At 40.5% G+C, this 11386-nt stretch overlaps 1 protein-coding gene across 1 annotated transcript; it reads left to right on the top strand.

The window, feature by feature from the left end:
• The first annotated feature begins 794 nt into the window (after window positions 1-794).
• kcnj12a (potassium inwardly rectifying channel subfamily J member 12a) lies at window positions 795-7677 on the top strand. The gene is made up of 2 exons (XM_077626511.1): window positions 795-1175; window positions 4070-7677. Exon 2 carries the CDS (start codon window positions 4210-4212, stop codon window positions 5509-5511), a length of 1302 nt encoding a protein of 433 aa, XP_077482637.1. The 5' UTR covers window positions 795-1175; window positions 4070-4209; the 3' UTR covers window positions 5512-7677.
• Window positions 7678-11386: the final 3709 nt, after the last annotated feature.

Genomic DNA, 11386 nt, shown 5'->3' on the forward strand with positions numbered 1-11386 from the left:
TTCACAGTAGGGACAATGTACTTTTCTGTTCCCACTAGTGGGCAACAATAGACAACACAATAGTGTTGTCATTTCCAAGACCACATTTTGAATGTCTCGTATTGGTCTCCCAAACTGTAACAGTCTAAGTTCCCCACTAAGAAATCCAGCATATGCTGATTTCTGTACCCAAAAAAAATCCCATCAAAATGTGTTGTATGGATGTTTTTGTTGTGCAGATCTTCCTGATTCAAAAATCAGCATGATGCTGGATTTCTTGAGACAGTTCTGGTCCTTGTCAAGTGTTGGTTTTGGATAGTGAGGTTTGGAGCACACTACAACATGCTATTCCAACAAGTGCTACACATTACACGTGCTTCTTCCAAAGAGAGAAAGTGAATAAGCTCTTTTGCAAGGTGTGATAACAGGACTTAGTGACTCCGAGTAGAAGAAGAGCAGATGGGTTTAGCAAAGCCTGTCCTCTTAGTTGCATGTGGGATGTCATTGTTTACACTTTTTTTAAAATTGTATTTAATGTGTCCTTGTACTTTAAGATTCACACGTGGAGAGACACAACAGAGGTATTGTGAGATTTCCTGAACGATGCATCAAGTTGTCGTCACCTGGTTTGTGGTGTAGGGAGGGAGAAAAGACGAAGTAAGAGAAGGGGGCAGAAAGGAGACAGAGGTAGGCTGCAAATGGCAGCTTCTGTGACACTGTAGAGAGGGAGTGAGGGAGGGAGAAGAGAAAGGAGAGTGTGATAGAAAGAGAGAGAGAAGGGCGCTCCAACCAGATCAGATTGCAAAGATTGATAGAGAGAGGTGTTCACTTCATAAGCCGTGAGGAACTCCTGGACGATTTTATGGGAAGTGGGAGAGATTGGCTTCACATCACAGAAGATGAGTAGATCGGAGTGAACCGTGGATTTAAAAAAAATCTGTTTCTTTGGTCACTAAGAATTGTCGATTCTGTCCACTGAGTTGATTGAGAATTCCTAAAGCGGCTAAGATGAAGAAATGTAGAAGCTACCCGTGCCTTCTGATGTTGAGGATGACGGGGTGCTTTATTCGGGAATCAGACTAAAACAAAAGACAGAAGTGCTCCATTCAGAGATGCCGCAGTTCGGCTGATGCGGACGGATGTGGGAAGAAAAGACAGCAAATTTCAGTCCTGGGAGAAGACAGGCATAAAACAAGGTAAGGACTGATTACACTTTAGAGCAAACCTGCACTCACCGACTCTAAATGAGATGTAAAAGTTCCCAGTAAGAGATTAATGTCAGCCACAACAACCAGTTGCTTGCATTCATCATCAGTCGGTCGACATTGCTATAATGCACCTTGCTATGTTCAACTAAACGTAGTGATATAAGACTTTCTCTCAAACAAAGTACGTCAGAATTAAGCGTTGTTAGCATGGAGGTCGAAGAAAATTGAAGATTTTGTGTTGGTAACCTACAACTGAAGAATTTTGGAGATTTCAACCTCTGTCGTCGCTGAGTTGTCGTCTTGCAAGTTTGATATTAATCCCTTTATTCGATCTTGAGTTATACCTTGAAATCAGACATACAGAGTGACAGAAACAGATATACGGAACTACATATTTATATACATAAAACCTTCCCCTACTGGTGGAGCTAAGAATAAATCCGCAGGCACTCATCTACCTGAGATGACGATTTCAAGTGATTACGGAGAAGAATTGAATGTGCGTGCGCTCTTATCGCTGCATAAACAAAGCCTAGAGAGACAGGACGAAGCAAATGAACACATTAGCACAGCCGGGCATGACAGCCCCATGACCTCATCCTGCGCTTTACTCGCACCACTCATTTTTAGTGGCCACTTTTCGTGGGTTTTGAGTCCGCAGAGAGGTCATTTTAATGGGTGAATCATCCACTGGTTCGGAAAGATCTCGACCAATGAGTTTGCGCCAGGTGTCGAAAATGGCAGAACGGCTACAGGTGCAGCAACATGAAGTGATTTGGTTGAAAACCTGGGTGGAGGGGGAGGGGGAGCTCTTTACTCAAAATGGATTCACAAACCCCCAAAAATGTCCGCTTTACGTAAGGCCGATGTGCGAACATGCAGACAGACTGTGGTGTCGCTGTCATTGGGAAAATACCTGGCGGTCACTTGAGACCAAACACACGGTGAGCTATAGGAAAATCAAACGACACCTGAGCCCGGGTTCTTCCTTCAACAATAGCCCCGGGAGGTGGGCAGTCGTCGAGGCGGCTCAGCTCAGTTTCCCGCATGCTCGTCTTCATGTCGAGTACCCTCGCCCGTGCCACTTCATTATCCTCCCGATCGCCGCCATTGTTGTGCGCATCCAATTATGCATTCTGCTAGCCCTAATCAGCGCTTTCAAACTTCCCTTCCGGACAGTCTTCACGAGGCCCTTGAGAACAAGCTCAGCAGACACGCATGCAGAGGCCATGCCGCTCGAAAAGATTTGACGACATCTCCCAAGTGAATCAATCAGTGTAGTAGTAGGTGTTAACGTAGAACGATGTGAAGACAAACTTGCTTAAATGTTTTTCTTACCTGATTGCCTTTAGATAAGTCAAATAAGACATCCAAAGGAACTAAAGTTAACCAGTGTATTCACCTGATGCCATTCCCCCAACAAGAAAAGTCAAGAAATGTCCCAAACAAGAAACTTAAGCTGTCCCTGCAGAGATAGGTAACAAATGGGGTATTAACTGAATGTTTATACATGAGCGAGTACCAGGTAAATACTGACATTTTACCAGATTTAAGAGCATGTCTGAAAGCAGCTTCTGATACACAACAGCCTAATGTTGGAAGCTTATAAAACTGCCACAGTACAAGTGGTTCTATACATGTGTATGGTTGAGAGAAGTAATTGATACTGATAATTTATTGCACTCGAAAATAAGACAATTCACGACTATGAAGGACAACTTACAAAGCAGAAGGCTGCTTGCGTCACACTTTAAGCTCGCCTGTTTACAGCATTCATTTTCAATCCATTTTTGCCGCAATATCTAAAACCTAAAACTAAGTAAGGTCCTCTGGGTATGAGGTTTTGTGGCTCCATATTCGGGCAACTTCAGCCCCACTGGGATTTCGGAATGCACATGAGTGATCTGTCAAGTTTTCAGAGTCCAGATCAAGCAGACAGGCACAGAGCGGCTGCGACCAGGCGATAAAAGCGGTCTGTGCCCAAGGGGGGCCACAGTCCAGTCCCTTATGGGTAGAAGCCTTTGTTGACCTGAGGCGCAAAATCCGGCATGATGTCCATATTATCATTCCAACACATAATGGATTATCATTCCAACACATAATGGGAGGTGTGTTTTTACCTGGTATGATTCTTAATAACCACATAAAGTTCCAGTATTTAACCACAACACGCATGCCATTCAGGTCATGGAACAAAGCAAGGTGGGAGGGGATTTAAATGTAACACAGCCTGGCAAAAATGATTAATAAGGTATGTTGTACACAATGGGGTCAAACGGAGATCCACTCCCTTCGTCCCAGCATGCAGCATCTGGTATTGCGCGTCCACGGAATAAGTGGCACACATAGAAGCCCGTTGGGAGTTAGTGGAAGTGAGCACAGACGCACAGCATCCCAGACTCCCTGACAAAAGTACTCTGTCGAAAAGGACAATAGAGAATTTGGGACACAAAAGAACATGGCGAGGTTTTTTTCTTCTGGATGTGTCACGTCTGCAGGGCACACAGCTGATACGCTATAAATACAACCAAGACAGAGTGGAAACTAATAATTTGTAGAGTTGGCATTTACTTTTGGCTTGAAAAAATGACAGCCTGTCACATTTTGTGACGCTTAATCAGACAGTAGACTAGGGCTTGTTGTCAAATCTGTTGTTGACTTGAAGTCTTTTATTTTGAGCATTTAAGGGGAACCGGGGAGAGGGACGTAGCACTCAGGTAAGGGTTTCGTGAATAAACTGACATTGTTTTCTGATTCATTAGATTTCCTGGTTTCCCACTTCTTCCAGTTCACAGTAGCTAGGAGCTGTAAAAATTGTTTGTTTGTCTGCTCCCTGATGCATATTGACTCCACTGAGAATCCAGTTTTTCTCGTCTCTCTAGGACTGGTTTCCAACACAAGGATCCCTCGTCACCACTGGGCCATGGCTGACTAAAATGCAACTTTCCAAGCGGTCAATCGCACGCTTGGACTCCGCGGCCACCCTCTTCGCTATGATCGAGCAGCCAGCGGTGGCGGGACCATGAGCGTGGGGCGGATCAACCGCTACAGCATCGTATCATCCGAGGAAGAAGGCCTCCGCCTGACAACCATGCATGGCATGAACGGTTTTGGCAATGGCAAGATCCACACGCGCCGCAAGTGTCGCAGTCGCTTTGTCAAAAAGAACGGCCAGTGCAATGTGCAGTTTGCCAACATGGATGACAAGTCCCAGCGCTACTTGGCCGACATCTTCACCACCTGCGTGGATATCCGCTGGCGGTGGCTGCTGGTGGTCTTCACCCTGGTCTTCGTGGTTTCTTGGCTAGCCTTCGGTTTGGCTTTCTGGGTCATCGCCCTGCTCCACGGGGATTTGGATAACCCGGCGGGCGATGACAACTTCACGCCATGCGTCCTGCAAGTCAACGGATTTGTGGCCGCCTTCCTCTTCTCCATAGAAACGCAGTCCACCATCGGCTACGGCTACCGATGCGTCACTGAGGAGTGCCCGGTTGCGGTCTTCATGGTGGTTTTCCAGTCTATCGTGGGCTGCATCATTGACTGCTTCATGATCGGCGCCATCATGGCCAAGATGGCGAGGCCTAAGAAACGAGCGCAAACGCTGTTGTTCAGTCACAACGCCGTCATCGCAATGCGGGACGGGAAACTATGTCTCATGTGGCGGGTGGGAAACCTCCGCAAGAGCCATATTGTAGAGGCCCACGTCAGGGCGCAGCTCATCAAGCCTAGGATCACCGACGAAGGGGAATATATTCCTCTAGATCAGATAGACATCAACGTGGGTTTTGACAAAGGTCTGGACAGGATTTTCTTGGTTTCGCCTATAACGATTCTGCACGAGATAGACGAGGAGAGCCCCCTTTTCGGGATTGGCAAGCAGGACCTGGAGTCCTCCGATTTTGAAGTCGTGGTCATCTTGGAAGGCATGGTGGAAGCAACAGCCATGACCACCCAGGCTCGCAGTTCATATTTATCCTCCGAGATCCTTTGGGGGCACAGGTTCGAACCCGTCTTGTTTGAGGAGAAGAACCTCTACAAGGTGGATTACGCCCACTTTCACAAAACCTACGAGGTGCCGTCCACCCCACGATGCAGTGCCAAGGACATGCTGGAGAACAAGTTTCTGGTTCCCACATCTAACTCCTTCTGCTACGAAAACGAGCTGGCTTTCCTCAACCGTGACGAAGAGGAGGACGACGGAGGGGGCGGGAGTCGGGGGCTAGCGAATCTCAGTCCGGACCGAAACAGTCGACATGAGTTTGAACGCTTGCAGGCCACCAGGACTCTGGATCAAAGGTCTTATCGCAGAGAGTCGGAAATATGACCACTACATTAAGGTGTGAGACAATGTGCCATAACCTTCTTGCGTTTAAGTTAATAAAATAGAAATATTAAAACTTAACATAGATATCCAAGTAACAACTTTCCAGTGGGCGGAACAAAAGCTGCAGGTTTGAGACCCCAGGTGTAGAGGAAGACCTTCCTTCTTGGAACCTTGAATCTTTTTCACATGGTCACTTTGAGTACGTTACCAATACTACTGAGCTATGACAGATAGACATTGTATTTCAGCTGTAAATACATTTTTTGGTTACAGTATAGGTGGTGTGCTGTCTCTTCTGAAAGTAGAATGATCTCTGTCTACTTGTTTGTGAGCACACAGTATTGTTTGCTAAATTTGCTGGACATGAGTTCAGTGGCACAAAAAAATTGCGCCTTGAGAAGCAATGAGCCATAATGAAACACCCTGCTCCCATCAAAAAAAGCACCTTAAGACAAACACATAATGTATACAATATTAGACATTATGTATATTTTTTTCATTTGAACTTGAAGTTTCACGATAAGTAAAACTAGAGAGTTGCTGCTCCTCAACAATTACAGGGTTTCCCCCAGAAAAATTGCAAAGCCCAGAGAATCCCGTGGCAGCCTAGCATGGTTTGGAAAAATCCATCCAAATGTTAATTTGACAGATATTTTGAAAATATGGCTATTATGTGTTATTGTAAGATGTTTATTAACGATACTTTGCTATAGAGCCTAATCAAAAGGCACAGTCTTCAAGTACAGTTTTAACAAAGAAAGAAAAATACAATGATATTCAGTCCAATGGCGGCGAGGGGACGTGTTTGCTAGCATATCGATAATAAGATGTCGCTAGTGTGCGTTTAACCATATAATCAGATGTGGTTAAAATATGTTATTATTACTTATACTTTCTTTTGTAGCAGTTTTAGCCTAGCGGGCCACTAGGCTTATAAAGCACTGGGGGAAATCCTGAATTAATCTATGCATATTTTCCACAATGTCAGGGGCTAGATACAATATTATGAAAAATGGATTGAAAATAACAAATACTTTTGTAATATAGAGTATTTCAGAAAACACTCCAATTTATTTTTTGGGGTCCAAGATTAACGACATGACAAAATATAGATTTTTATCATGATGCTAACACAAAAAATGCATTGGGTAACAGCAGTAACCTCACCTAATTGTATTTCCTTATATTGATTAGTATTAAAACTTGTTTGAATAACATTTCAATTATAATGTTAGTATATCTAAATAAATTTATGACGGTTTAGCAACTGTTTACAATTAAGTACTCAATCCAAATAAAGGCATGAATAAAATAACATGTAGAAAGATGCCCAATGAAAGAAAATGTTGTAGTTTTATAACTACCAGCATAATTTGGGATTTTTTCCCCTCCACATACACCCTAATATTTTCCCTTTTGTATCTAAGCAATCAGCTATCCTTTCTACTGTCTTCTTTATCTTATCTTTATTTGTTGGGAAGGTTGCAAGTAAAAGGTAGAAGTTTCCCACTGAGGGAACAAGTCTGCTTTAATTTTCCATGATATATTTTCATTATGCAAAAGGGAAAAATCATCTTATTACAACTAGCATTCATCAGTAACTATTTTATTACTTTTTAGGAATATGTTTGTGCATACGGCAATAAGGTTGTAAATCTTTCCTTAGAATATATTTGATAGTATGGAAGGAAAACTACAATGGAAAGCTCAGGAAAGGACCATGAGAAGCGTGTCACGTTGGTCAGAATGTTTAAATTTCTTGTCACTTTTAAAATACTACATGTATTGTTTAATGATCACGTTTTTCCCGATTTGTAAGCATGAATTATGATAGAACGAGCAATTTTTGCCTTCTGGGAAGGATTTAAATGCTAATGCTATTTTTTTTAAATGTTGTCCACCTGAGCCCTTAAAACAAAGTTACATAATTTGACAACCCTAAAGAGCAACAATCGTTTAGACAGATTACAGAAATGGCTAAATAACAATACTAAAGCATCTTATTTTTTATACGAAATTCTTTTTAATAGAGTACAGCAATCACAATTCATGTGTTTTGATAAGAATTCAATATTGATTTACCATTGAATAGTGTTTCTTCCTTATCTTTGATAGTTTAAGTTCAAATTAGCACAGTCTAGGGTAATATTTCTCTTAAAGGGATGATTGGGGGGAAAAAACTTTGACCTCTGTAGAAGTCTTCCGACGTCCAGTAAATTGTGTACTGGGCTTTTGATTTTAAATCACGAGAGTAATTCAAATAAAACAAAGTGGGGAAAAAAGGATGCACTTGTTTGTGAGTTTCTTTTGTTAACGGCGAGACTTTAATGACTAATCAATGGTCCGAGTGGTTGCTAAGGTAGTTCATCACCATGAAGGGTGCTTTAAGATGAGACCAGGATTCATGTCACCATTGCCAAATGATTGCATGGGCTCGAGCCAATTATTCAAGACGGTTCATCAATTACTCACGATGACACGCAAGCGGCCAGCGGGGGCGACGTCCTTTTGGCTGAACTCAACAAGAGGATAAATGGTAATACGCGTCATGTTTTTATTATTACATTATGAATTTAATTCTGTTTGTCTGTTTTCGTTTAAGATAACCCAAAACGAATAAAGGGATTATTTTCAAACTTGCCCAATATATTTGTATTAAGAAATGGGGGAGTTGATTACATTTTGCGGTAATGAGGTTAAAGGTCACCGAGGTCAGGAAAGGAATTATGTGATAAATTGCCATTGATAATGATAGGCATCCAATGATCTATTTTTAATCTTTTTTTCTGTGACTTTAAATTAGTTTCTTATCATTTAGATCCAATCCATTTGAACTGGGAAGTCTGGCAGTGGATTAACATTCATTCAGCATTTTTTTAAAATAAATATATATTTAATAAATACAGTATTTTTTTTAAAAATGTAAATAACAGACAATTACTACTTACCTTTTCAGCTGCTATTGACACAGACAGACATACAATATATTTGAATTGGGAGGGATTCTCAAATAAGAAAGAGTAGCAACACAAAGGATAACTGGCTGTAGCCCTTAATGGGCTTTTTTGTTATTTTTACAATAAATCTTCTTATTTTGCTAACTACTACTAAGGATGTCCCGATACTGACTTTTTATACTTCCAATCCAATCCATTTTATCTCAAAATATGTTTAGTCGATGCCAAACTGGCCCTATATTTTCAGACCAGTGAAAATAATGCAAACTATAATGTAAGCAGCAAATTATAAATCACTTTTTGTTTATTAAAGTCAAGTGTTTACGGTATTACACCATGATCTGTTACCGTCATTAATTTTTAAAGAAATGTCGCCCCTCCCAGTGAACAGCTGTACCTAGTGGTTAGATTTACAGCAGCGGAGAAGCATGATTAGTACTGAAAACACACGCGGCGATTGAATCAGATCAAATTCTAACCAAATGCGATACTGTCCGATACTAAAAATAGTCGTTTCGGGCGCTGATCCCGATGCTGACTATGGGATCAGGACATTATTATTAACTACGACAACATATACTCAGTGAATACTATACATATACCTGAGCTGCCAGCAAATGAGATAGGAGGCTCAAAAATTAGGATTTGGCTTTCGGATTGCCAGAGAGCGAAACTTCTTTTAGGATTAATGGAGTTAATGAGCAGAAACTCCACAAAAAAATTGCAAGATTTTCCGATGGCTGTTCGGGAAAGCTCGGCTTTGAAAATTGAGTGTACTTTTAATAGCCGCGGTTTGATGCGATAGCGCATGGCAGTGGGATTAGAAAGTGAGAAGTTCGGGACAATCAAGGACACGTTGATCCCAAAACTGAGATTCATAGGGATAATACAGACTGTTTCTTAATGTTTGGATAGAATGGATATAATTAAAAGTACAACATATTCCAATCCTTAGAGCAAGAAAATTTGAAAAATAAAACGTAAGAAAGTAGAAAAATGAATTAGAATCTCACGGGAACGTCCCTTCTACAGAACCCAGAGAACGGCCAGCTGGGGCTAACACACACAGACGAGCACACCTTTCCAGAAACAGTGATAAGTTGATATTGTCTGTCATTGATGACCATAGACCAGTCAGTTTGAACTGGATCAAACGATCGGTGCCAGTCCCGGACTTTTATTGTTGTCAATGAGATACTACACTCAAATGTGGGTCCTCACTGTGTGGACTTTGCATGCTTGCGTGGGTTTTTTCCAGGTACTCCAGTTCATCCTACCTCCAAAAACATGCAGAGAAGGCTTGTGGAAAACTCTAAATTGCCCTTAGGTATGGGTGTGAGCGTGAATGGTTGTCTGTCTCCTTGTCCCCTGCGATTGGCTGTCCATCATTTCAGGGTGCCCATATGAATGAATATATACACATATACACATATACACATATATACATATATATATATATATATATATATATATATATATATATATATATATATATATATATATATATATATATATATATATATATATATATATATATATATATATATATATATATATATATAATTATTATTATTATTATTGATCACATTTCAATACAAAACAGTAGAAAAAACAATTACCCAGGTAAAAACCTAAGCTATTCTAGGAGTTTTCTTTTAACAGTCTAACCTTTAATGGTAAGAAGACAAAATAAATAGTAAGAATGAATTTCAGAGGCTTAAAAAGTGATTCTCACAAAATTAATTTTGTATTTTAAACAATATTTTGTAGATTAATTCAATTATATCAAGTTTAGTAAATTTGGGTTTTTTCACTTGTATAAGCTTTTGTAGTTAAGTAATTGTAATTTACATGTTAAAGTCCCACCTCTAGTATATACAAATATTCTTGACGTACTGAATACAAATATGTATATTTTTCGTTTTAATTACTACTGCCAATGGAATAATCACACTTATTCTAAAAAAGATTTTAGTCAGACAATACCCATGTTGATTCATAAATGTAGATGACTGGACAGCCCATTCATATTTCCAGATTAATAACCATAGAAAATTACATTGTAAAAGGCCCCATGTTGTTGTAATACACCTATAAACATAAATGGTCTGGCAGTGAAATGTACATTTAAAATCCCCAAACAACTTTAGTAGAAAATAAACACAAATCAAGAAAAGTCTTGAGCTCCTGTTAAGATCTGGTTCCGTAAAGATAATGCTCAATCGGGACTAAATATACCAATTAATGCACTCTATTGAGTCTTTCCTTATGAGTTTCTTAGTTTTTTATACTATGGGGCTCAAAATACCACTAAAATCAATAAAGATCGTGGGCTGCTCTCTGCCCTCACTGGAAGACATTGCCAGCCCTCGTTACCTCAGCAGAGCCAGGAACATCATCGGGGACCCATACCACCCTGGTCACAATCTGTTCCAGCTGCTGTGTATCCATAACGGCAGAATGCCAAATTACGAGTCCGAAACTATCACTTATTTAGGTTTTTTGTCGAGAAAACGCACCTTATGGAGAAGCACTACCAATTTCGTCATACGCAGTTTCTGGGTGTGATGACAATTAGGCTTTTGTTGTTGATGATGACAACAGGGCCTTACTATTATTATTATTATTATGAAAATGAACCCCATTGAAAATGTGAACTATTTTACAGCACGTGGTTTTAAATGCAAATTGGTCATTTAAAACAAAGGGTTTGGCTGTTTCTATGCAAATTGGTCAGTTTGGCTGTTGTTCGTTTTGTGATGACGTAAAGTTATATAAACAAAAGTGTGTCTATTCACAGCATGAGAATGAACACAACAGGTTTAGCTGTCCACACCCTTATCAAATTTATCTCCCAGTGGAAGGGAAAGAGATAAAGAGCCCGTTAGCTCAACATGGCCTACCTGGGAAGAACATTG

This window comes from Stigmatopora argus, chromosome 18 (assembly GCF_051989625.1).
Source record: "Stigmatopora argus isolate UIUO_Sarg chromosome 18, RoL_Sarg_1.0, whole genome shotgun sequence".
Classification (NCBI taxonomy): domain Eukaryota; kingdom Metazoa; phylum Chordata; class Actinopteri; order Syngnathiformes; family Syngnathidae; genus Stigmatopora; species Stigmatopora argus.

Excerpts from the sequence above, each read along its gene's own strand:
- kcnj12a (XM_077626511.1), top strand. The coding sequence starts at position 4,210 with ATGAGCGTGGGGCGGATCAACCGCTACAGCATCGTATCATCCGAGGAA.